General features: G+C 43.0%; 1 protein-coding gene across 7 annotated transcripts in view; it reads left to right on the forward strand.

Moving 5' to 3' along the window:
- PHACTR1 (phosphatase and actin regulator 1) overlaps nucleotides 1–27,501 on the forward strand; it is a 647,384-nt gene that overhangs the window by 561,877 nt on the left and 58,006 nt on the right. For all 7 annotated transcript variants that reach the window (XM_029590673.1, XM_029590669.1, XM_029590672.1 and 4 more), the window contains 2 exons: nucleotides 15,845–16,047; nucleotides 16,329–16,485. In XM_029590673.1, coding sequence (XP_029446533.1) covers nucleotides 15,845–16,047; nucleotides 16,329–16,485 — 360 coding nt within the window. The remainder of the gene's footprint in view (nucleotides 1–15,844; nucleotides 16,048–16,328; nucleotides 16,486–27,501) is intronic.

Raw genomic sequence — 27,501 nt, forward strand, 5'->3', positions numbered from 1 at the left:
AGCAAGCAGGCTGTATACCTGTTTACATAAGAATCACTTGTTAGCCAAAACTAACAAATCATTACAACAGGGGTAGCCAACTCCATTCCTCAAGAGCTATAAACAGGCTTGGTTTTCAGGATATCCACAATGAATATGAATGAGATATATTTGCATATAATGGAGGCCTACAGTGGATATTCTGAAAACCAGGGCTGTTTGTAGCTCCTGAGGACTGGAGTTAGCCACCCCTGCATTACAGTATAAATTTAGAAGGCAAATAACTGACCTCGGATAACAGCAAGCTTATAGATTCATGGAAAAGGTAAATTATCAGTTTTAAAAACGAAGAGCTTTAGTCCTCAAAATAAAGCAAACATAAACAGCTAAACCATGTACCTTCATTGCAGGACTTTTGAGGTAATTATCCTAATACAATAAATAATGAGGTGAGCTGAATAAACCTTTGCAAAACTTTGGCACAGTAGCAATGTCTGTATTGCTGGAAGAAATCAATCAGTATACCCCCTAGACCAGTGTTTCCCAACCAGTGTGCCTTCAGACCTAAATCAGGTGTGCCACAGAAAAGTCACCGCTGCCTGATGCTCAGATCCAGACCAGCACCTGGGCTCTGCTCTCAGCACCTCACAGCAACAAGAGGCACCAGAGATGGCTCTTAAATATGTAGAACATGGGTTATCATGCTTGCCTCTTCTTCCTAGCTGCGCATGAGCCGTGGTGTGTGGTCATTAATGGGCAGCATGCAGGGCATGGAGAGCCAGGCACACGAAGTTTGTTTGGCACATGCAGTGCGTAGAGAACCTCCTCATCTTCTCCCTCCTGTGCTTCCTCCTTTGAGTCCTTCTAGCCTCTTGACTTATCCCCAGCTGAGAAAGACAGGGAGAGTGTGCGCTGAGCACTGGATGTGACTCACTCTGAGTGTTGGGAGCAGCAGAGCGAAGGAGCTCTGGCAGCCACGTGAAGCAACCAAGGTAACTAACTGATGGGCTGCCCGCACCACCCCGCCTTCTCCCTTCTGCACTGGTATATAGAGGGAAATGGTCTGTTGTCATGAGTTCATGTGTGCCTCCATCCTCTCGGTCCCTTTATTTTAAAATTTGGCAGAGACTGGCAGGGCTTTCAGTGCATCCCTAGTTCTTCTTTTGACCATCGAGTCTTCTCCATGTCTTCCTCGTGGAGGCTGGTGTGCCGCACTAGATGTTTGTTAATGTAGGGTGTACCTTGGACTCGAAAAGGTTGGGAAACACTGCCTTAGACGAGCGGCTCTCAAGCCAGTCCTCAAGACACTCCCAGTCAGTCAGGTTTTCAGGATATCCACAATAAATATGCATGAGAGAGATGGGTGTCATACTGCTGAGAGTGCTGAGCAGGATGCAGTCGCGCCGCAGCATGGCCTGCTGCCACATCAGGTGAAGGAGACCGGCATCGGAGCAGCTCCGGGAGGTTGCGGCATTGGGGGTAAATGCGGCGGCAGCGGCTTGCAGGAGGAACCCATGAGCCGCCGAACGCAACACTAATTGTTTGGGCATCATTTGCCTGATTAAAAAGAACTTCAAATCTGATCTTGATAAGTTGCCTTGTATATCACACCATACAAACTTCAGAAAGAAATCATTTTGGCACCATGCAAATATTAAGAAGAGCACTAGCAGTAAATGTGAGAGATTGAGATCATACCCAACAAATCCTGGCTTAAGCGAGAGGTTCATTCTTGTCTTAAGTGTAAGAGAAACCAGACATCAATCCTGTAATCCTGTTCTTCTGGTTCTGTAAATATATGCTCTATATGCACAGAAACACACACACCACACACATCTCCAACAATGGGGACACTGTAGGATATTCCTCCCGCTCTGCTCCTCCACATGCACACGTACACACACACACACCTAACCATAAAAAAAGTTCTGGTATTACCTAAGATACAGTAACAAACTCCTTGCACTACCAGGCAAATAATACTGTGGAAGAAATCAAAAACTCCACACATCCGTAGCATACCTGCCATACCACAGCAGCACTAACAGGACTCCCAACAGCCCTGCAGAACTGCAAATATTACATTGGCTTTAGAACATCAATACACCCCCTGTTTGGAAAACACAATGAGCAAGACCGCTACAGATCTCTCCATGGTAGCAAGACCGTCACCAATTTCAGAACAATTGACCACAAATTACAGGTGCGTAAACAAAAACTTAAACACAAACCCCAAGAAGCTCAGACTCTGAAAAATCTGAAACAAATACATTTACTCCCAAGCTTTAGGGGGGGTGTGAAGGCTGTTATGTGCCATAACACCCCCAACAAGAATAATGCCAGAGACAACAGCCCCAAGCAAACATTCCCCAACTCACAAAAAAAGAAAAAAATTATGAAGACTTGGCAGCCCCAACATCACACCCTCTCCACAACAAGAAAAACAACAAAGGCTCAGAGGTCCAACATAATACACCCCACAAAAACAACAGAAAGATCTCTCTCTTCAGCTCCCTCTTTCCTCCTGCCCCAGTTCCCTCCTCTTGCTCTCCCCCTGCTCCCAGCCCTCTTCTGTCCCATCTTCAGCATCCCACCTCTCTCCCCATCTCCCTTTTCTCTTCCCTTCCTCACCTCTGCTTTCACCCCCCCTGCCCCGTCCTCTCCTCTCAGCCCATCTCTCTCTCCTCACCCCACCTTTGTTAGCTTCTCTGCCCAAGCCCCTCCTCTCCCCATCCCATCTTTCACTTCAGCCCCTTCATCCTTCTCCCCTCCTCTTGCTCTCTCTAAATGACCTGACCCCTCATTTGTTTTCTCTCTTCCCCTCCCTCCTTTTGCTCTCCTCCAGACCCCTATCCTGTGCTTCTCAGTTCTCATCCCCATTCTCTACCCAACACCCAGCTCACCTGGGAAAGCAGGGGGAGAACAGAGCTATAGCATGGTCGGTCAGGTCCCACAGCAGCAAATATCTGAGCAATCGCATGGTGGCGACCACAGCAGCAGCAAAGCTGAAGAAGACCTTCACCTCTCTGTGCCACTTTCTCATGGTGGAAGTTAAGGCTACACAAAAAGGGGAGGAATGCAGGGAGGCACAGAGCATTGATAAGCAGGCGGGAAATGGGGAAGGAGTCGTCTTTTCTTCTGCTTGCCAGTGCCAGCGGTATTCAAGAGCCACTTTTTTATATGACTTGCCCTGGCCAAAGTTGGCAGTGCCATGGCTTCTGTGGCCCACCCCATTCTGACACCCATGCCCTGATCCATTCATGGTTTGTATGATGGAGAGCAGTGGAATCTGTTCTACTCCTGGCCTTCCCAAGGGAAGAGACTCCACAAAAGTCCCCTAACCCAGGCCAAGTCCCAGGGTAAGTTTAAAAAATACATTAAACAACCCTGAGGCACTCTTACTGGACAGGTTATGTACCAGCAAGGCAATTGCCCCCTTCCTATCCAGTGTAGATTCCAAGTCATGAGGCCTGGCACACTAAAAATAGGAAGGGAAAAATCAACTCAAGAAAAATAGTTCCTTCTCCTCTTATTACTAACTAAAAAAAAAATGCTACATCTAGCTATGATACATGCTGCTTTTATACCAGAATGGGGCTAGGCCATTCCAACAACTCTGTGGAGATGCTGTTCTGAAATGGTGTACCCTCCCTCTACTAACCTAACTCTTACTACTAGCTCAAAAAGTGATTAAGAAGGATCACCTAAATAATAACAAGGGTTCAGCTGGCACACAACTCACCGCTCCCAGGATGAAATAATTATTGAATTTTCTGGTCTCTCATAAGACCTTAAGATTTGCCATACTGGATCAGACCAAAGGTCCATCAAGCTTAGTATCTTGTTTCCAACAATGGCCAATCCAGGTCACAAATGCCTGGCTGGATCCCAAAAGGTTAATAGTTTTCATGCTACTTATCACAGGGATAAGCAGTGGATTTCCCCAAGTCCACTTTAATAATAGTTATGGACTTTTCTTCAAAAGACTTGTCCAAACCTTTTTTTAAACCCAGCTGCACTAACAACTTTTACCACATCCTCCAGCATCTAATTTCAGAGTTTAATCACGCATTGAATAAAAAAATATTTTCTGCTATTTGTGTTAAATATATTACCTAGTCACTTCATTGTGTGTTCCCTAGTCTTTGTACTTTTTGAAAGATTAAATAACCACTTTACATTTGCCTGTTCCAATCCATTCATTATTTTATAGACTTCTATCATATCTCCCCTCAGCTGTTTCTCCAAGCTGAAGAGTCCTAACTTCTTTAGCCTTTCCTCACAGGGGAATCGTTCTGTTCCCTTTATCATTTTGGTCACCTCTCTCTGTACCTTTTCTAATTCCATTACAATATATCCTTTCTGAGATGCAGTGACCAGAATTGCACACGAAACTCAAGTTGCAGTTGCACAATGGAACAATATAAAGACATTATGTTATTCTGTTTTATTCTTCATTCCTTTCCTAATAATTCCTAGCATCCTATTTGCTTTCTTGTCCACTTTCGCATACTGAGCAGAGGATTTCAACATATCCACGATGATGACACCTAGATCCTTTTCCTGGGTGGTGACTCCCAAAGTGGAACCTTGCATTGTGTAGCTATAATTAGGGTTGCTATTCCCTACGTGCCTCATTTTGCACTTGTCCGCATTAGATGTCATCTGTCATTTGGATGCCCAGTCTCCCAGTCTTGCAAGGTCCTCCTGCAATTTCTTAAAATCCTCTTGTGATTTAACAACTTTGAGTAATTTTGTATCATCAGCAAATTTGATCTCATTCATCGATCCTATCTTTAGGTCATTTAGAAATATATTAAAAAGCATCAGTCCCAGTACCAGATCCCTGGGGAACGCCACTATTCACCTTTCTCCACTGAAAAATTTGACCCTACTTTCTGTTTTCTATCTTATATTTTTAACTCTTTATTTATATTTTCATAAATAATAATACAGGAATACCTTGCATTAGAAAAGGCAATCAAATCAGAAATTATAGATAATAAGGAAAAAGAGCAATGTAAAAACAAAATTACAATCAATGCCACTTAAAGTCCACAATAAGAGGAGATATAGGAAAGAAATAAAGGGAGATACATAACAAAGAAAAATAAATAAAGAGGACGTTAACTCGGTGTATTAACCATGTCAGGACAAGATCCCACACAATTCCCACTAAAAACACATACAGGTTCAAGCATTGAAAGAATTAATCACAGGTTTCCTAGATTACGAAGCTGAAAGGGCTCAAAGAGAATAAACTTCTCAGAGGAAAAAGAAATTAAGCATCTACAAGGAAATAGAAGTAAGAATCGAGCCCCTAAAGAAATAACCTCCTATTTCATAGCTAAAAATTTCTTCCTACGTTCCTGTTCAGGAAATATTCGAACCTTACATCCCATAAACAGAACATTAAGAACGCGAAAAAAAGAGATGAAAAACCAAGTTGTTTTCTGTCTTTTAACCAGTTCTCAATCCACAATAGAACATTGCCTACTATACCATTACTTTTTAATTTCCTCAAGAATCTCTCATGAGGTACTCTGTCAAAACGCTTTCTCAAAATGCAGCTGCACTATATCAACTGACTCACCTTTATCCACTTGTTTATTCATACCTGTGATGGAGTGACCCTAGTTCCCCTATTTAACCTATGCAGGACCAGGCATTTAATCTGGTCCACCTTAAATCCTACAGAGAGAAAGAGCTCAAGAGAGCTTTGTGGGCAGGACCCTGCTGGGAGAGGAATAAGATTGTGAGCCCAGCTGGGATCAACAGTAGGAGCTCCTGACCCTCTCTGGGAAGTTTGAGTTGTAAGCTCACTGCAAAGGTAGGCTGTCTACTATGATATTGTTTTGCTTTTATAATAATAAATGTTGAAATTGCATAAGAAAAGGCTGGAGTCAGCGTGGTTCCTGCTCCAGCCCACAAGAACTGCTCAGTCATCCTCACATGCTTTAAAAAAAAATGTAGCAGATTGGTAAGGCAAGAATTTTCCTTGGCTAAATCCATGTTGGCTTTGCCCCATTAAACTGTCGACTATATGTTCAGTCATTTTGTTCTTTATAATAGTTTCAACCGTTTTTCCCCAACACTGATGTCAGGCTTGCCAGTCTGTAATTTCCTGAATCACTCCTGGAACGCTTTTTAAAAACTGGCATTATGTTTGCCACCCTCCAGTTTTCAGGGACAATAGCTGATTTGTATGATAGCATACACATTTCTAATAGTAGGTCAACAATTTCATTTTTTAGTTCTTTCAGCACTCAGGGATGTATACCATCTGGTCCAGGTAATTTGCTACTCTTTAGTTTGTCAGTTTGCCCTATTGCATCTCCCTGTAGTTGGATACACAGGGTCTACTTTTATAAAGCTTTGATCCGGATCATTCAACTCTCCAATCAGGGGAAATTCTCTTCCTCTCCAGTTCACAGCTACAAACATCCTCTGAGCTCCAATCCCCACTCTCCCAGGGCTCTACACTCCTTCTGAAAAACACAATGTCCAAACTTCAGACCAAAGAAAACATTTCTCACGGTATATGGTCCTATCTCTTCTCAGTCCACATCAGTGGTGTACCAAGAAGGATTTGGGGGGCCAAACCCTCCAGGCACTGGACTGGGGCACGGGGGCAGGTGTCCAGCACAGCCCCAGAGCTAACTGGATTCAAGGAAGAAGCCAAGTGAATGAACCATGCTCAAGACCAAAAGAGCACCATCATGTCGGTGCCAGGTGCTGCCCCCCCCCCACCACCACCACCACCACCACCAAAACAGCTTCACCCTAGCCTGTGGCCATATGGCACCATTATTTCAGGTCCTCTTTGGCTGCTGATTGCAGTCAATGAAATGGGACAATAACTGAAAGTAGAGCAGTGGTTGTAACTCTGCAGATGCAGAACGGCAACTGCTAAGGAATATGGCAGGCTCGTAGTGTCTACTGCATCAGTAGGAGCTGAGAGCCCTTTTTGATCACTGCACCATGCTACTAGCAAATTCCACCCCACCAAACTCCCAAGTTCCCTTGAGTTCTGCTATTCCAGAAGGAGAAGGGAACAGGCCAGTATGAGGAGGCTGTGCTTACCAAAAGAGGAGGTAGGAGAAGGGCCACTTTTCTGCTGGAGTGGGGGAGGCGGAGTGCTGTAGCCTGTTGCTGTGTTGCTCAGCACTCTTGAGGAAAGAATGGGGAGACTTGTGTTGGGCAGTTGGGGGGGGGAGGAGTTTAGAGGCAGGGGAAAATGGTGTAGGTCAGTGGGAGGAGAAAAGAGATGGCTTCAGGGCAAGGAGAACTTAAGCATTACTACAAGGATATGGGAAGCACTGGCTCCCAGGTGCTGCAGACCCATGGTACACCTCTGGTCCACATGGCTTTTCCATCTCTCTCTCTCTCTTGCCGCACGCTCTCTCTGCACACCAGCCTAGCACTGGTTTTGAGGCCAAGCTTGTAACTCCTTTGCAAACTCCATGGGGACAGACAAAAACAAGAAGTGCAGTTCCATTGGCTAATAGAGTCAGCTAGGTTCTGATGAAAACAGAGCAGGCTCCTACTGCATTACAGCACTAACCTGTGAGCATATTAACCCTGTGTATGCTGGGGTTTGGGTTTTTTTTCAGTTTTAGAGGAGGCATATATTTCAGTCAAACAGTCACTGTATCATCAAACATTTGGCCCCTGCATTTATGTAGGCAGGTTGTAGAAAGAGTGTTGTAATACCTGGCTTCCTAAATTCTGGAATGGTAGAGGCTCCTAGTCATTTTTAGGCTCATGCCCATTTCTTCAGGGTCTATAAAGGAGCACTGTAGTGGGTTTTAGGTTAGTCAAGTCTAAAAGAACACTAAGCTCTGTCGTACAGAGCAAGTAGAGGTTAAAACCCTGATAGAGGTTAAGCGTAGATCTGAATTTTACATTCCCCTCACACTAAAGAGACTGGAAGATATATTTAAGGAGAGCAAATTTATGTGCTGGGGATAGGAGAGAATTTTGTATCATCCGCAAATATGATAACCTCACTCATCGTATTCCTTTCCAGATCATATATATATATATATATATATATATATATATATATATATATATATATATATATATATATATTGAAAAGCACAGGTCCAAGTACAAATCCCTGAGGCACTCCACTGTTTACCCTTTTCCACTGAGAAAATTGACCATTTAATCCTACTCTCTGTTTCCTGTCTTTTAACCAGTTTGTAATCCACGAAAGGACATCGCCTCCTATCCCATGACTTTTTAGTTTTCTTAGAAGCCTCTCATGAGGGACTTTGTCAAATGTCTTCTAAAAATCCAAATACACTACATCTACCAGTTCACCTTTATCCACATGTTTATTAACCCCTTCAAAAAAATGAAGCAGATTTGTTAGGCAAGACTTCCCTTGGGTAAATCCATGTTGACTCTGTTCCATTAAACCATGTCTTTCTATATGCTCTACGATTTTGATCTTGAGAATAGTTTCCACTATTTTTCCCAGCACTAAAGTCAGGCTCACTGGTCTATAGTTACCCAGATCACCCCTGGAGCCTTTTTTAAATATTGGGGTTACATTAGCCACCCTCCAGTCTTCAGGTACAATGGATGATTTTAATGATAGGTTACACATTTTAACTAATAGATCAGAAATTTCATTTTTTAGTTCCTTCAGTACCCTAGGATGCATACCATCCAGTCCAGGTGATTTGCTACTCTTTAGTTTGTCAATCTGGCCTACTACATCTTCCAGGTTCACAATGATTTCGTTCAGTTCGACTGACTCATCACCCCTGAAAACCATCTCCAGAACTGGTATCTCCCCAACATCCTCATTAGCAAACACGGAAGCAAAGAATTCATTTAGTCTTTCTGCAGTGACCTTATCTTCCCTAAGAGCCCCTTTAACCCCTTGGTCATCTAATGGTCCAACCGACTCCCTCACAGGTTTCTTGCTTCGGATATATTTTAAAAAGTTTTTATTATGAGTTTTTGTCTCTATGGTCAACTTCATTTCAAATTCTCTCTTCGCCTGTCTTATCAATGTTTTACACTTAACTTGACAACGCGTATGTTTTATCCTATTTTCTTCAGATTGATCCTTCTTCCAATTTTTGAAGGATGTTTTTTTGGCTAAAATAGCCTCTTTCACCTCACCTTATAACCATGATGGTAATCGTTTTGCCTTCCTTCCATCTTTCCTAATGTGTGTAATACATATGGACTGCACCTCTAGGATTGTATTTTTAAACAATGCCCATGCCTGTTGAGCACTTTCAACTTTTGCAGCTGCACCTTTCAGTTTTTTTCTAACAAATGTTTTGTGATTTTATTCTTTATAACAGTTTCCACAATTTTTCTAACAAATGTTTTGTGATTTTATTCTTTATAACAGTTTCCACAATTTTTCCCGGCACTGAATTCAGGCTCACCGGTCTATAGTTTCCCAGATCATCCCTAGAGCCCTTTTTAAATATTGGGGTTACATTGGCCATCTTCCAATCTTCATGAACAAGAGATGATTTTAATGATACGTTACAAATTAATTAAAAGAGGTCTGAAATATTAATTTTTTACTTCTTTCAGAACCCTGAGGCGTAAACCATCTGGTCCAGGTGATTATCTACTCTTCAGTTTGTCAATCTGGCCTACCACTTCTTCTAGGTTCACCGTGATTTGGTTCAGTTCATCTGAATCATCACCCTTGAAAACTGTCTCTGGAAAGTGTATTTCCCCAACATCTTCTTCAGTAAACACCGAAGTAAAGATATTGTTTAATCTTTATGCGATGGCCTTATTTCCCTAAGTTCCCCTTTAACCCATCGATCATCTGACGGTCCATCCGACTCCCTCGCAGGCTTTCTGCTTTGAATATATTTTTTAAAGTTTCTATTGTGAGTTGTTGCCTCTACTGCCAACTTCTTTTCAAATTCTGTCTTAGCCTGTTTTATCAGTGTCTTACATTTAACTCACCAATGCTTATGCTTTAACTTATTTTTCTGATGGATCCTTCTTCCAATTTTTGAATGAAGATCTTTTGGCTAAAATAACCTCTTTTATCTCACCTTTTAGCCATGCTTGCAGTCATTTGACCTTCCTTCCACCTTTCTTAATTCATGGAATACATCTGAACTATGCTTCTACGATGGTATTTTTTTTAACAATGTCCACACTTGTTGCACACTTTTTACGTTTGTAGCTGCACCTTTCAGGTTTTTTTTAACTATTTTTCTCATTTTATCAAAGTTTACCTTTTGAACGTTTATGCTAGAGCCATGGATTTACTTACCGTCCTCCTTCCAGATTATTAATTCAAATTTGATCATATTATGATCACTTTTGAGAAGCGGCCCCACCACCATTACCTCTCTCACCAAATCCTGAGAATTAGATCTAAAACTGATCCTTTTCTCATCGGTTCCTGAACCAATTGCTCCATAAGAGCATGGTTTATCTGAAGATCTTTTAACTGAGCCGCAATGTAATCTGGAAAACTCTTGATAATCCGGAAATTACATGCCACACAAATGTCATAAGTAATTTGCAGCCAGAAGGCTACAGCAGATCAGCAACCAGCAGCATTTCTTTTCTCTTGTTGACAATGATTCTGGCAATGGTAAGCCCTATAGAAAAAAAAACAACAACAATCTTTAAGCTCCAAAGGACTGATATTCAGCTGCAGAGCAGCTAGTTAAGTTAGCCAGATATAGCTATCCAGCTAAATTAACCGGGATATTCAACGGCGAACTTTAGGACAGCCCTAAGGCGCGACCAGAGTTAGCCGCATAACTTACATGGCTAAGTCTGGCCCGCCCCAAAATTTCTCCTACCTGCTCCCGGACCGCCCCCGACGTTTGTGGCTAATATTTAGCTGTATAAGGCTTTAAATATATCCGGCTTTCAAATATCAATCTCCAAGTTTGTAAAATTGGAGATGAATCCAGGAGTGAAAAGGAAGAGCTGCAGTATGTGCTAGCCAATCAACAGAAAGCGAAGCTGCTTAAAATATTTCATCATAGGGCAAGTATTACTACTGGTAAACCCTAGCGAGAATATGGTGTTGGGAAAATGACAATCTGTGATTTAAGATTACAGAGAGACAAGATTCTGAAGTCTTTTGCTAAGTGACTATGGTAGGCCTAACAATTCCAGTTTGGATGGTGTGGTGCATGAGTGGTTCTGCCAGCATTTCAGTGGTGGTGTGCCTGTGTCAAAGCCCATACTAATTGAGAAAGCAACATTTTTCCACGCAGAAGTGCAGCTGTACCTCCTTTCCTTGGTCAATAGGTCAAGGAGTAAAGACACAATCTATGCCTTATAGCATGCCAGGGACCGAGACTTGCTTGCTTCTTCAGAAAGTACACCATTCTCTCCTGTTTCTGAGCCATCACCTTTCTTGAGGAAAGCTTATCACCCAAGGAGTTACAACATCCACCTGCTCTAACTGAACATCAGGTGGCTTGGAAGTCCTCACACATGCGCTAGTCCAGGGGTGGCCAACCGTTTCACCACATGCAGGAGCTGTGAGTCACCCAGCTACCTGCCTACCTACTGCTGCAAAACCCGGACTTGAGTGCCCCCGCCCCTCCAGGAGCCAGAACCCAGAGTCCTTGATGCTGATACAGATCCAAACCCAAGAATCCCCAGTGCTAGTGCTCATCGGCACTATAGCAGAGTTCTGCCTGGAAGGAGGATCTGAAGGTGCCTCCGCCTGACTGGTAAGAGAATGGGGGTTTTTGTTTGTTTTTTTTTACTTTGAAAGATATTTTGTGAGGGAGGTTTATTTTAAGAAGTCAGAGGAATCGGGGGTGCAGGGACTAGGGGGATGATGAGAGACTGCAGGGGAGAAAGAGGGAGATGCTGGGCAGAGCACAGAAGGAGGGAGAGAGAAACACTGGGCTGTAAAATTACTCTCTCCATTCCCCACCCCACCCCTACCTCTGTCCAATATCAGTCTCCCTCTCTCTCTCTCTCACTCTCTGCCCAACAAGAAAAATGTCGGGGGCTCAGCAGGGAGGATACTGGTGCTGGAAAGAGAGGGGGCAACGTAATACAAGAGATAGGACTGGAAAGAGAGAGAGAGAGACAGGCTGGGGGGAAGAGAGAGTAGGAGAGAAACAGAATGGGGGAACTGAGAGAGGGAGAGAGCCAGGCTCGGAAAGAGAGCGTAACTCATGGGGGAATGAGGAGAGAGAGAGACTGGTGGGGATGAGGTGAGTTGCTCCTGACTTTGGGGGTAGTGGAGGGGAGGCTAAGTGTCCTCCCCCTCAAAGGTGAGACTTCTACAGTGCAGTCTGGTTTTGTGGCTCTTGGTGGGGTGAAGCGTTGGCCACCCCTGCGCTAGTCATTATTTTCAGATAAAACAGACTTAAAGGTACGCCACATGTGAAACTTCCAACTGTGCTTTATTTAAGGACCTTATTTTATTTTTCCTGGGAATTTCAATGTTATAACAAAAAATATCAGTGGAAAAATGACTTTGTTTTAACAAACAGGAAAAAAAATCAGTGGCGAAATCATTTTTCCTCTGATTTTCTTATGTTATTGCATTAAAATCCGCAGGGAAAATAAACTGAAAACGAAGGTCCCTAGCTTTATTTTTCTGGTCTGTACTCAAAAACGTTTTTTTCCTTGTGCAGCCATTTTTTTCCTCTCATTTTTTTTTTTAATAATAGGGGGTGAATACACATTATTCTGGAAACCCTATTATCTGCAGTGGCCTTGGTGCTCCACTGTATGTATAAAAGTGAAAGTTATCAAAAACAATACATACAGAGAGCGGGAGAGGTCCATAGTCGGGCGCAGTTCAGATAGCAAAGTTAGCCGGCTAAACTTATGCAGCTAACTTTAGTGGTATGTTCAGATAGCAAAGTTAGCCGGCTAACCTTAGGGCAGCTCTTTGGCCCATCCAGGCTTAGCCAGCCGACCCAATTCCTCCCAGTTATGCTCCCAGAACTCCCCTAAATTATCTGGCTAAATTCTAGCTGCCTAACTTATTAACTGGCTAGAATTTAGCTGGATAAGTGCCAAAATATTAATTTAGCTGGCTAACTTCTGAGTTATTCGGCTAAATGCTTTTGAACATGGACCTCTGAGTTATGCGTTTTAATTGGCCTAACTTAATAGGCGTCATCTTATGTATTTTTTTTATTTTGGGTTTTTATTTCATCACCTTCATTTCCGTGCAGTAAAGAGGACTAACACGGCAGGCGGCCTCCTGTATCTGCCGATCAGAGAGAGGGAAGGAAGGTTTAAAAAAGAGAGAATGAGAAAGTGGTGTTTAGTGAGGATAAGTTGAGGGGGTATTGTGACCAAAGATGTGGAGACTGAGATCCCTTTGCCAAAGCAGAAGAGGGATTGCATGGAGGCAGGAGTCTTAGGGCCCTCTGTGGTTGCCAGTGAAGATGCTGGTGGGGGAGAGGAAGCAGAAGAGGCTCTGTTGATGCTTGTTAGGATGAATGTGTTATTTCTTTAATATGCTCCTTGTCATACCTTTTGCTTAATTGTTAAGAACTTTGATTTTGATGGTTTTATTTTTGTAATCTCTTAGCCTCAGGTACAAAAATTTTAGATTGTAAGCCCTTTTAGGGGATAGTGAATTACCTATTGTACCTTATTGTAAACCAATGTGATATCTCTTTTTGAAATGAACGTCGGTATATAAAAATCGTAAATAAATAAAAATCGTAAATAAATAAATAAAATAGACATGGCAGTGATGACGGAACAGAGGAGCTGCTGAGCAGGTTCACTGACCTGGGATAGTGAAACTCCTTTACTGAAAAAGGGAAAATTAAAAAAATATATATATATACATTTCTGCTGAGAAACCAATTATTTTTCATAGTATGACAATCCTTCTTTTTTCATCTTATCATTTTTATAGAAGATTTCCCAGCGTGTAAATTTCATGTCCACTGAGTTGATCTAAATTCTTCTAGGAAAAATATGTATTATGAACAACCAAAGTTTTTATTTTTTCATCTGCTGGTGAGGCCAAAATGCAGGAAACCCTAAGCATGCTGATACGACCAGTTCTAGATGCCATCACCTGAAGCATTCCAAAGCCCAGACTGATATTAACGCCTTTAGCAGACCCAAATTTTGATCTATTTACAGATGCTGTTTTAACTGATAATGATGCAGCATTTCAGGTGTGCCAAGATTCTGAGTGAAAAACAGTCAAAGCCCAAACTACAAGACATTTTTCAGAATAATTAGAACTGAAAATCAAAGGCCATACGCACAGGTTGTGATGTCAGATCATTCTCTGCTAGGAGCACAGCGGGCAGAGTCATGGCCAGGGAAGCTCTTTGGTTCCCCTGTAGCGTCGACTTTATTTTCCTGGAAGCATAGGCCTTTTTTGGTTCACTAAGGATATGAGCATTCATTCATTCATTCGTTCCAGAGGAAAAATCGAACAGCAAGTTTTTAAGCCTCTGATGCACTACCACCTTTCAAGTGTTGACTTGTTCATTTTCTTCCCCACTCAACGTTTCATCCCATTCTCAAGTGTCTTCAAGCTTTGGAATCCGACTCTGTTCATCAGATGAAACTTACTCTATTACTTCACTTTCAACAGGCCCACAGAAGGAACATGCCCTTTATTTCCTACAGGAGCAGAGCAGGCGCAGTGCTTTCAGAGTTTACCATTTTTTTTTGTTCGTTTCTTGAAACTTGACAACCTTCCCTTCCCAAAGCTTTCAGAAATGTAGCTGTCATGAAGGTAATCACATGTTAGTTCTCGAAACCATTTGTGGGGTTCCACTACAGAGGAGTAAGGAGTGTTATCTTTGTATTTACTGACTGCTAAAGCAATGAGGGCTTGCCTAGTTGTAAACATCCAGGGGCTCCTTCACGTCTCACTTTTGTAAGTGCCTCCTTTTGGTTATGTGCCGCCAGCTGGTAGTAATGATAACGGCATTCTTCAAAAGTGAAGCGGGGGCATGTGTCAGGCTTCTGCAGTTATTCGAAGGTTAGTCAAAGCATAATCCCTGCAACTGGTTATCTGACAGTGTGGTGGAGAGGTTTCAGCTGCAGGGGGTGGTAGCAAATTTCCAGAAGTGCAGGGCACCTTAGTGGATTTTGATCCTGAGGCAACAGCTGGCCCAGCTGTTTCATGCAGTCTTATAGAAGTAGCTCCTCATAGAACATGCTGGAAGGATAGAATCTTTGGTTACTCTTCTTATCCATAGTCAATCTCCATGATTTACTGCCTTTAATCAGGGTCCCCTGTTCTCATTTTCTGCAGGCTCACTGCAGATCAGTTTAAAACTTTCTGATCAAAGCCAAGGGGTAGTCCTAGGTACTGCCTGGAATCCGCTACCTCTCCCACACTGCCTCAGACCTGCTGCTGCCGGTAGATATCTGACATTTCCCATTAGCCTGATGTAGCCTAGGCCACAAAGTGGTCAGGTAAAAGGTGAGTTATGGTATGTTTAAAAAGCACACTGGACGACTGCTTCCAGTGAGGAGCAGGGAGAGGGGAGGGTGTAAGTATTTGTGTGCATAGCTAGCTAATACTACAGGGAAGTGACTTGAACAAAGTTGCACAAAGAGACAGAGGAAGTGCAATGATTAGAAGCTAAGATTCTTGATCCCAGACCCATATTCCATTTCTTACCAAAAGCCCCTCCTGCAGAGTTTGCTGTACGTCTGTATTTATGGATCAGTTGGAATTTTGCTGTGATTTTTTTCTTTAACCTTCTTCCATATGTCTCTTTCATTACAGTCTTGGTTTTGCATATTTACAGGGGAAAGGACTACCCATTTGTGATCTTGGAGAGCTCTCTCTCTCTCTCTCCCACCACTTGCTACTGCAGCATGCTGAGGGCATTCAGTTCTGATGAGAGGGGGGGGTTTGTCTTCCGTCTTCCCACAGCTCCGGTTTCCACAGTGGTGACAGTATCACAAAATCAGGACCTGGAAGCATGCTGGACATGAGACAAGTGCCAACCGTTGTGATCGAATGCGATGACGATAAAGAAAATGTGCCTCATGAATCAGGCTATGAAGACTCTTCTTGCCTCTACACAAGGGAAGATGAGGATGAGGATGAAGATGACGATGGCTCCTTGTACACAAGTAAGGCTAAGCCCCTTTTTCTGTGTTCCTTTCTCTTTTACAGTGAGGTCATCAGAGGGCAGGCTCCTTGAGGATTGAGATCATTACCTAGCCTACGAGCGGGGCTTGCTAAATCATCTCTAGGTTTCTTCTCATTCTGAGGTACAACAGAAGACTACCAGTAAAGCTACTGAGTTGGACTTATGTTTTAAATTTTTTTTTTTTTTGCATCTAGCTCAATGTTTCATAACTGTGTGTAATGTGAACATCTCTTTTGACAGTACATTCTCATTTCTCCATAGGTTCTCTGGCTCTGAAAGTCCTCAGAAAAGACTCTTTGGCAATCAAGCTAAGCAATAGGCCCTCCAAGAGAGAACTGGAAGAAAAGAACATACTTCCCATGCAGACCGATGAGGAGAGATTGGAAATGAGGCAGCAAATTGGAACCAAGCTAACCAGGTAAGTTTTCTAAGGCCAGAGGCAGGATTTGCAAGAATGAGCAATACTGGTCAACCTGCAGCCGTACAGTAGAATGGGTAGTGGGGGGGGAATACTGTTTCTAGATTCAATGAATACTAAGGCTCAGGGAAACAACTGAACCACCAGAGCTCTATAAAAATCTAACATAATTGAGAACAGAGTTGCCATTGTGCATTGCAGCTTAGAGTCTCCTGTGTAATGGGAGCTGGTAGAGTTTAGGTGCATTACAGAAGTGAGGTGAGTGGTGAACTTCAGCCCCAGAGAGAGGGAAGGACAATGCCACCACAAGGGAAACCCCCCTGCTGACTCAGAGGAGGAGCTGAAAGGATCAGTCTTGGAAGAGACTTCCATTCCCTGCCCTCATCCAGCAAGGAAACCTTAGTCATTTAGGCAGACTGGCGAGGACAGAAAAGACAAAAGGCAGCTAGCTTTGCAGATGTCACAAAAAGAAGCATACAGTGCTGTACAGTTGTGGGCTTGTATTTTGCTTTTATAGTGTGTTGATAGGGTGTGCAGAGTCACAAGTATAGAATGTATGATTAAAACGAGTCAAAGAAATGCAGCGAGTAAGAAAATGAGTTCTTTGCCCAAAAGCACTTACAAAGGGAAACATACAAGAGCTATGAGAGTGCGAACAGTTGCAGAAAATACTTGCCGGGGAATCACAAGGGAGATGGTGCTTTTTATGATGATAAATGGAAAGATTTCCCAAAGAAGGGAAATTTTCAGCAAGATTTGAAGGTGGCAGGAGAGTGAGGCTGCTTTATTGGCAGGAGAAGAAAGCATCAGATGGAAGAGACAAGCGAGGGGAAAATCCTGGAGGTAAGAATGAGTGAGGGAGACAAACTAGACAGAGAAAGAAAAGGCTTGTGCTGAGCAAGTAAGGATTGCCGGCTGCAGTGGAAGAAAAAGAACGGGTGTGCAGGGCCTTGAGAGAAGGAATAAGGAGCCTGGATTTAATGTCTAGAGGAATGGACAGCACGTGGAAGAAACAAGTTTCCTGATTACCGAGATATGCCAAATAGTCTGCATCTTTTCAGGGGAACAAAGCTTCAAGAGAGTGCTAAACACTCCCAGAGCCAATGCAGCTTTTTCTGGTAGAATACTGTGTGCCAGACAGCAAATCACCAGCCTTTTTGTGGCATGCAAGCATCAGCAAGCCAGCCGAATTAAGTAACGCTGTGCACAGCCTCCTGCTTTCTATTTACTATCTCTGTATTATTTTAGTGGTTGTTTCATGTTTAAACTTGAACAGTTGGAGAATTCAGACAGCCGTGTGCAAGCAATTGCTTAAGTTATTCAGAGTCACAATTATATCGTATTAATATTTCAATGATTGTGATGCATATCTTCCAAAACATTGTTGGACTCAAAGATGTTACAGTTCCCCAGATGGAGTTTAAAAGTCTCTGGGCATACTAAAACAGAGAAAGCATTTTATTTTCCTATAAGCTTTTGATGTCAAGGCCTGCGTCTTTCCAAGTGATTCATAGTTTAAGGAGTGCTATGGTTCTGCTGGAGGCTTAGCTGCTACACATTCGCCATGATATGAGTCCCAAACATATCCAGATTGCTGTCTCATCCTGCTCCCAAGAAACTCTCCGTTTGTTCTTATTTGTTTTGTCATTTTTCGCTCCCTCCCTAAAGGCATCGCTTAGGTAAACAACAAAACAAGGTAATGGCAGTGTATCATCAGATGAGATGTCGGTCGCAGATGTTATCTGAGCTGGGCAAACTGGTCTCTTCCTGATCACCTCAGAGGCCTGCAGGTTTAACATGTGTGGTTAGTCTTCGTTGGAGGGCCTAGAATTTGTTCTTTCACCTGCTGTTGGCTGTTTATGTAATTTTCCTCCCCCCCTCCCCTACTAAATCTTAGCAGACTGGAATTGTCTCTTTGTAGTAGCAAAGGCAAAAGCAATAATAAGCTTAAGCATGGTGATTTGTCACGTACCATCTGACATTTCCTCAATGTAGGATCGTGACCCAACAATTTCCATAATTTTGTGAATGAAGGACAGAGTCCCCTCTTTACAACATAGGGTAATGATACAGTGTACCCACTACTGACAGCAGCCAGTTCAAATTTGATGATTTGTGACCCAGAATCGCAGTTTTTCCAGAAGCTGGATTATTCTCTCCTCGCTATGTGTTTTCTGTGTACAGCTTCAACAAATAACTTAACTTGATCCTTACTCTCAGACAGAGGAGGTTGCTTCTTCAACTCCAAAATTTATTAACAGGAAAAACAAATTACAGAGTCTTACTTTTCTTTAATTAAACACTAGGCAGATCACGTGACGCCGTGAGAGCAGAGAGATGTGATCCGCTGCTCTCCTGGGCCCATATCCATCGCCCACCAACTGTAACCACCGAATTCGCTTTCATAAAATAATTTTTCTGTGCGCGAACAACTACAGAACTAAAATATTCTATTCAGAGGCACAGAATGTCAGTGCGGCCAACACGACAGGTCAAAGACAAAGACAAGTTGAAGCCGAGCTCCCCAAAAATGGCCGACGGCAGAGCGGAGGAAGTGCCGGAGGCGGCCCCGGCGATGGCGATTCAAGATCTAAAGGCAATAGTGGTGGCAACTTTGGAACCGGAATTTAAAAAATTGGCCGACAAGCTAGATGATGTCTCTGCTTCCATAACGGGAATTGAGCGCCGTATGACAGAGGCAGAGCAGCACATATCTGATACGCAGGACGGCCTCACGAGCACCAAATCAGAGTTGCAGGAGCTGCAGGGCCTGGTGGCCCGACATGAGGAATGGATCAAAGACCTGGAAAACCGCTCCCGCCGCAACAATTTACGGTTGGTGGGAATACTGGAGTTGGTGGAAGATCGCAAGCTGGCGCCATTTTTAGAAGCATGGCTCTACAAAGAGTTGAATTTGGAAAGTAAATATGGTGACCTATGCATTGAACACGGGCACTGTGTGGGCCCACGCAGGGAGAATTCAGACCAACCTAGAGTGGTTATCCTCTGAATCCTTAACTTTGCCCAAATGGTGGAACTACAGCAGGCACTCAGAGCTGGGAAAACACTCATGTTTGGAGGCAAGAAAATCCTAGTGTTTCAGGAATACTCTGCTAAAGTATCCACTCTACGCAGGGAATTTTCTCCTCTTTGTTCCCAGCTGTTTCAATTGGGCCTTAAACCTACGCTTTTATATCCTGCCAGGCTCAAATTTACTCACAGAGGAGAAACCAAATGGCTAAATACGATGCAAGAAGCAAAAAAATTCTTAGCTACACTTACGTCAGCGCAACTCCCAACATGAGGATATGGCGCAAATACCAGCTCAGGCTGGGGCATGGGACTATCGAAATCTAATGCAGGATTGCTGGACCCTGACATGTATCACCCCACACTCTTTTTTTTTTCTTTTTTGGACAAGTCTGCAGACGGGGTGTTCCAGTCCGTATGGACTGATTCAGGTTCGAATGTCAACAAAGTTTATTTTTGTTCCATATGTGACGGCATCAGCTGTATTACTATGCTTGATATCATGTTTTGGGTTAAAATGTTGTTCATTAATCTATTACTCGGTACATGAGGTCTTTGGGAACATATGCAGCCTCATGTATAGGGCGAACACTGGATGTGTACAAAGGGCGGTGGAGTTGAGGCCTGGTGGTGTCTGGAGTGATCTCCCCCACTTATGTGGATGCTGGGTAAAAACGAAGGGGGTTGTAGGGGTAGGGAGGGGGGTATCCATTAGAGAAGGTTGAGGGAATGTTAACATCACTGATATTATTTTTTATGACTCATGTTAGCACATGTAGATTTAGAGGTCTGGGCTGGGCAGTCCCCCTACACTGGTGAATTACGACTATCAGATTATGCATTTGGGTATCCTCTGGCACACTGAACTCATGACACCGTGGAAACTAACCTTTATTTCTTGGAATGTTTGCGGCATAAACTCCGCTATCAAGCGCTCAAAAATACTAACTGCCTTAAATAGGCAACTTGCAGATATTGCATTCTTGCAGGAAACGCAGTTGAGTGCAGAGGAGCATCGGAAACTTAAGAGAAGGTGGGCGGGAGAGGTAAAGTATTCCTCGGCTACCATGCGCTCAGCTGGGGTGGCCATATTAGTTAGGAAAAATGGCCCGCTTTTGATACAACGAGAAATTGCAGACCCGTCTGGCTGCTGTCTGATTCTGTTTGCAGAATTATATCGCAAACCTTTAATTCTCTGCAATGTGTATGCACCAAATTCATATAATCACAATTTTTTTGAATCCATGTACTCTCATCTCTGCTCATACATGGCTGAAGCCATGATAGTAGGCGGCGATTTCAGCTGGGTAAGGGATCTAGCTATGAACAAATCACAACCCTCGCACACGGACCAATCACTTTCCCACAAGGGCATAGGTTATTTGGAACAAGGGGTGGCAATTAGTGGATGCGTGGATACTTCTCCACTCTTTTGATTAGCACCTCTCCTGTCTAATTTTATTAGCCCTGGACAGGTGGGTTCGTGCGAGGGAGGCATGCTATTGCCAAAGTGTGCCTCGTGATGCCTGCTATGACCCATTGCCGTCAATATCACATACCTTTCTTGGCAATTAGCTTCAATGCTGAAAAAGCGTTTGATCGGGTAGAATGGGATTACTTAATATAATATTCCATATTAGTTGAGTCTGTAAGAAGCGGGGGTGGGGGGTGGGGAGGAAGGGAGATTTCTAAGAGTTAATGTTGGATATTGAGACGGTCTCAGGGGAGACAAAGCTGTATGATACTTTACTTGGCTTGTATGTTGTACAATATCCAAATAAAACTGTTAATTACAAAAAAAAAAAAGAATGGGATTACTTATTTGCAGTAATGCAAGCCCTGGGGTTGATGGGTTTATTTGGAGATGCCGTAAAACTGCTTTATAACAACCCCCAAGCCGTTGTGATGGCCAATCAGACTTGCTCTGATTGCTTTACAATCAAACGAGTTACTAGACAAGGTTGCCCTCTGTCTCCCCTTTTCTTTTTGCTGTTTCTAGAGCCCTTCCTACACCCAATGCAATCTGATGAGTCCATACCTGGAATACACCTGGGGCAGTACCATTTCAAATACGCGGCTTTCGCTGACAACATTCTGGTTTTTCTCACGTCCCCATCCTCCTCCCTAACTTCCTTGTTGGGGGTTTTTGAAACATTTGGGAGGGTTTCAGGCCTCAAACTCAACATTTATAAATCTGAGGCATTAGCATACCCAGCCACTTTACCATCTGAATGGGGCCCTAACTTCCCGTTAAAATGGACAGATGGGCAATTTAGATACTTGGGTATTCACATATCTACAGACCCAGCCGAATACTACTCCCTCAATGTTAGTCGTTTAATGACCCATACTAGAGAAAAACTTCAACTTTGGAAGGGTCTCCCTTTGTCGTTGGGAGGGATGGTGAATTTATATAAGATGGTATTGTTTCCAAAATGGTTATATGTAATTCAGTATCTGCCTATCCGTCTTACCCGTAAGGATCTAAATTCGCTAAATTCCCTTCTTTCTAAATATGTGTGGCAGGGGAAGAAACCACATATCTCCCTTTCCTACTTAAAGTTACCCTGGGAACAGGGAGGAGTGGCCCTCCCGGACATGGAAGACTATAACTGTATTAACTTGCTGCATATAATACGGATCTGGGTGTACAATAAATTGGACTGTATACACATAGAAGGGGAGAAAACACTGGTAGCCCCTTTAAGTTTACGTTTCGTTCTTCATGCTACTAACAAAGTGCTCCCTGGGGCAATCTGTAGCAATGTACTAATATCCCCTTTAAGATGGGCTTGGAAAGATTTTTTATAGAAGTACAATCATTCTTCCAGGTGCTCACAATTGTTACCATTATATGGGAATCTAGACTTTCTCCCAGGTGGACATTCAAAGGATTTTCAGAAGTGGTTTGCCCGGGGAATTACCTGCAACATGTTCTGACTGTGGAAGGAAATATGCGCTCTTTTGCCTCTTTAAAATCTACAAATGGCCCGATGGATTTTAACTACTTCTCTTACCTGCAATTGAAGCATTATGTGAATACCTTACCCATTCAGGATTTACATCTCAAAGCTTTGGAGATGTTGGAAGACCTCTTCAGCCCGGAACGGGATAAATGTTCAGTGTCTATTCTGCGGAAAAGACTATGTACACTTGCACCTCCTCCAAAATTCACTGCTGTGGTGGATCGTTGGCTGCAGGATGGAGACATGCAGGCGCAGGAAGTAAGGATTAGCTGCTATTTTCGGTCCCTAAAAGACTTGACCAGGAATATAGCATTACAGGAACTTCATCAGAAATTTCTGCGGAGAGCTTATGTGTTGCAATGGCAGGCCTTTAGGGCTGGCATCGCTCAATCACACCTGTGCCCACGATGTCAGATGGAGCAAGGCACGTTGACTCATGCCTTTTGGACTTGCTCTTTATTCCAACAGTTTTGGTCCAGAGTCATGGGCTATCTCTCTACTCTTTTGAAACATCGCATTCCATTGGACTCAGGATCCATCCTTTTTGAGCATCTGCCTCCTACAGGTCTTAAATCTCGAGGTGCGACCATACTGTTTCAGAAGCCTGCTTATTGGGCAGAAAGTCTATACTATTGACTTGGAAGGAAGCTGTCGGTCCTTCTTTCTGGACCTGGCGCAACTTATTCCATACATTAGCGGTGATGGACTATAAAGCATCACATCACTCATTTAAGAAACAACAGGCTTTTAAGGCAACTTGGTTCTGCTACCTAAGCTCCCTGTCACCTAAAGCCAGAAGCTTAGTCTTGAACAATGTTTCATAATTATCTCTCAACCATTATATATCATATGCTTAGCCTAAATTTCTTGTTATATCATACCAGCTACATGAGTTTATGTTTGTATGTTTATATTTCATGGGGAATAGGGGAGGAGGGGCGAGAGGGAACAGCTTACAACTATTCACTGTTAACCAAAGGCTAACTATGTACGTTGATCTGTGGAGGTGGGGCGTGTTAGGACCAACTCGTCCCGTCTCATGAGCATCAGATGTAAACCTTCATTTTGCTGCACTTAAGATTTATTTATTTTATTTATTTTATTTATTTATAGATTTTTCTATACCGGCATTTGAGATTAGGAACCCCATCATGCCGGTTTACAAATAACAAGAGGGTGTGCACAAAAACAGAACATAAACAAGTGCAAAGAAATAAATAAAATAAAAGTTACATTACAAGATGTTAAGTTGTACGTCTGTATTATGTTGCATTCATAATTAAGCACTAATTACAACTTTGCAGACAATGTACAGAGTCCAAAGTGCTCATGCTTTTCCATGAGCCAAGGGAAGCACTGTTTCAGTGGCGGTACCTTGTCTGGCAGTCCGTATTTCAGCTTTATGGACCTTCCCATCCCTGCTAGGCATGGTCTTGGTGATGAGCTCCCCAGGCAGTGCCAGAGTCATACCAGTCTTTTGGGTAAGGATGGTAGCAGGAGTCAGGATGGTTGTATACTCTCGTTCTGTACATCCAGGAATAAAGAATCTGGCATTGATGATGGTTTCAACCATCAGAATAATCAGAATGAGCATTGCCCATCTTGAAACCCAATTGGAGCGATGGTTTCCCAGTTGGTTTTTTACTTGAAACATTGGTAACTAGAGCAGTCACCTGAGGACAGATTTCTGTATCCAGGTCAGGATTTTCCAGCTGAAAGCAGACTGTTGAGTTTTTGGTACTGTTGAGTTTTTGGTGCTGTCTCGCCATTGCTCCAAAGAAATTCTGGGACTGTCAATCAGGCAATGGGGTAGATTTTATAAATTTGCGCGAGGGCGTACTTTTGTTCGCGCACCAGGCGCGAACAAAAGTACGCTGGATTGTATAAAATCCAGGGTCGGCGCGCGCAAGGGGGTGCACATTTGTGCAACCTGTGCGCGCCGAGCCCGGCACGCGTTGCCTGTTCCCTCCGAGGCCGCTCCGAAATCGCGGACCTTGTGGTATTGTCAGCAGGGCTCAGTTCACTGTGAATGTAGAGCCACTGTCCTTGCTAGGTTGTTTCTGATACATTCAACCCTGTTGCTCACATACTCACAAAATCTCCTGCTCTGATTGTATATAGAAACATAAAAACATAGAAACATAATGGCAAAAAAAGACTGTATTGCCCATCTGCCCAATAAATTTAGCTTTATAATTCCCATCACTCTCTTAGAGATCCCCAGTATTTATCCCATGCTTTCTTAAATTCAGGTACTGTTTTTGTGTCTACCACCTCCACTGGGAAGCTGTTCCATTCATCCACCACACTCTCTGTAAAGAAATATTTCCTAAGATTACTCCTGAATCTACCCCCTTTTACTCTGATCCCCTGACTCCTTGTTCTAAAGCCCCCTTTCCTTTGAAAGAGACTTTCCTCCTGTACATGGAAACCTTTGAGATATTTAAATGTCTCTATTAAATCTCCCCTATCTCGCCTTTCCTCTGGGATGTACATATTTAGAGCTTTAAGTCTATCCTCATATGCTTTATAACGAAGACCACTGACAATTTTAGTAGCCACCCTGTGGACCAACTCCATCCTGTTTACATCCTTTTGAAGATAATGGTCTTCATACTGTATTCCAAGTGAGGTTTCACCAGAGACCTATACAGTGGCATGTCACCTCCCTTTTTCTGCTGACCATTCCTCTCCCTATGTAGCCGAGCATCCTTCTGGCTTTTATCATCACTTTATCCATCTGTTTGGCCACCTTAAGATCATCGGATACAATCACCCACACATCCTGCTCTTCTTTTGTGCTTAGAAGAATTTCTCCTCCAATACTGTACCTCTCCCTTGTTTTTTTGCAACCTAAATTCATAACTCTGCAAGATACTCAGGACCTCTGTGATTTAAACATTTGCAAACAATAGAAAGGACTTTAAACTGCATCCTAAATGGAACTGGTAGCCAATAAAACTCATCCAGAGTTGTGTGGTATGATCTCTTGCCTTGGACCCTATCAGGAGTCTAGCTGCCATGTTCTGGAGGAACTGAAAGTGGTGCAACAAGCTCAATGCCTGAACCTGATACAGGATATTATCTCCTTATATTAAAATGTTCTGAAACAATACAGAAAACTTAATACTGATTACTGGGCTTGGCTTCTGTTTCCCCATGATGACCAGGGCTACCTTTGCCCCTACCATGTGTCAAAAGCCTACCATGTGGTAAGGGTAAAGGCCAGTCTGCGCCATTTTGGAAAATGGGACTGGCCAGGCCCAGGGCTAGGGCATGCCCGAGGCTTACCAACTGTCCACCATTGTCATTTATAAAGGTGGGGGGTCAAGGGGTCCAGGGGGGGCACTAGCCCACCAGGCTATTTTTGGGGGTAGGGGAAACTCTACCTATCTTTAAATTTTGCATATGTTGTGTAGTGCTATGGAATTGTTAAGTAGTAGTAGTAGCATAGAGGAAATGAGCAGAACAGTTAACCGCAAAGCATGCAAAACCCCTGTTTTTCCACAAGGGCGCAATATCGCAGGAGCGCCCTCCATGATATTGGGCCTCTCTAGCATTAAAATATCATGGTTTAGTGAATCTAGGCTTAAAGAAGATACACAGTCAGGATATAGTTCAGCATTTATCTTTTTGCCTTCTCTTCACTAGCTTTTTTTACATTTAGAAACAGATGTTCCCTGTCTCCCATGACCTTTTTGTTTTTTTTAATGGAATAGGAAAAAAACTGCCTTGCAACAGTTCTCTCCTTTCTATATCATGTGGTATTTCAGTTATTCTACTCTCATCTTGTGCTGCTTCTGTCTATCCACGACTGAATGTAACTTCTCTCTTTCTCTTGTTTATCTAACGCCCGCTCACGGTACAGAAGGATGACAGCGTGTATCGTGTGGTCTCCGTGCTGACCTTTCCTTCTGATTTATCAGTCTAGTGACAACGTCAGAAGAGATGCTTGACAGAACGGCATCTTTCCATATTCCTCGAGTTTGCTTTCTGTCACATCTCTTTTTCTCTGTGCATTAAATGAAACCATGCACCTGAGCCCTTACTGTAATGAAGATGGCACAGCATGATTTGCTAAAAGGTTATGTGATCATATGGCATTCTCAAATCTGCATGTCATCAGTTTTTAGGTAGAAAATAAAATGCATGCCTTGATTGTCTGCACTTAACATTCCTTGAGGACTGCCTGGATTTTAATTTGGCATAATGTCTCGGAAACCAGCGTGTAATGAAAGGGAAGAGGGCTAGTTCACTGATCCCTACAGACAATAGCCCCATCATCCTCTGCTGCAAAGAAATGCCCATTTTCGAATTCTTTTCTGTGTAACAGTAATTCTAATTAGGAAAAACGTCCTCCTGAAAAGGTTAGCTGTCTTCCAGGAGAACTACACTTTGATTTTTGGATAAGAAAATAGACTTTGGTGATATATGTTGTTCTCAAAGTTCCAACCAAAGGTTGAATATTAATGAGAATAAGTGGTGTGGATAGGAAAGTAGAGGGGAAAAAACTAATTTATACCTTAACATGCAAAGAAGTGGGTATTATGAGGGTGCACCACATATGAAAGCCGGGCAGCTCTGCAGATGTTGTTTCTAATGCTTTTTTTTAAAACAGTGATCTATTAAGTATGCTGTTCATTGACACTTGACAAGAAGCTCCTCGCCGTGGCTCCCACACCCAGTCTTACGTGCCCACCATATATGATCACAGGGGTGCCCACTGGCTGCAGATTTTCAGGACATGTTAATCCAGTCCTGGTTTTACACAACTGCTTGCATGGAACACCAGAATTACAAATCCCTGGATGCACTCTGACAAAATGCAGTTTTTAATCCCTGCCTCACTTCCTCAGAGGAAAGAAAATCAGATATGTATAGGAGTGGGGCTACCATTTCCACTGGTTTTCACAGGTGAGGCAAACACTGTTTTTTTTTGTTTTGGTTTTTTTTTTAATCAACCTTTGAAGCAGGGAAAAAGGGAACCGCAGGTCAGCCGATACCATTTTAAATGTCATCT

The sequence above is a fragment of the Rhinatrema bivittatum genome, chromosome 2 (genome assembly GCF_901001135.1).
Source record: "Rhinatrema bivittatum chromosome 2, aRhiBiv1.1, whole genome shotgun sequence".
NCBI lineage: Eukaryota > Metazoa > Chordata > Amphibia > Gymnophiona > Rhinatrematidae > Rhinatrema > Rhinatrema bivittatum.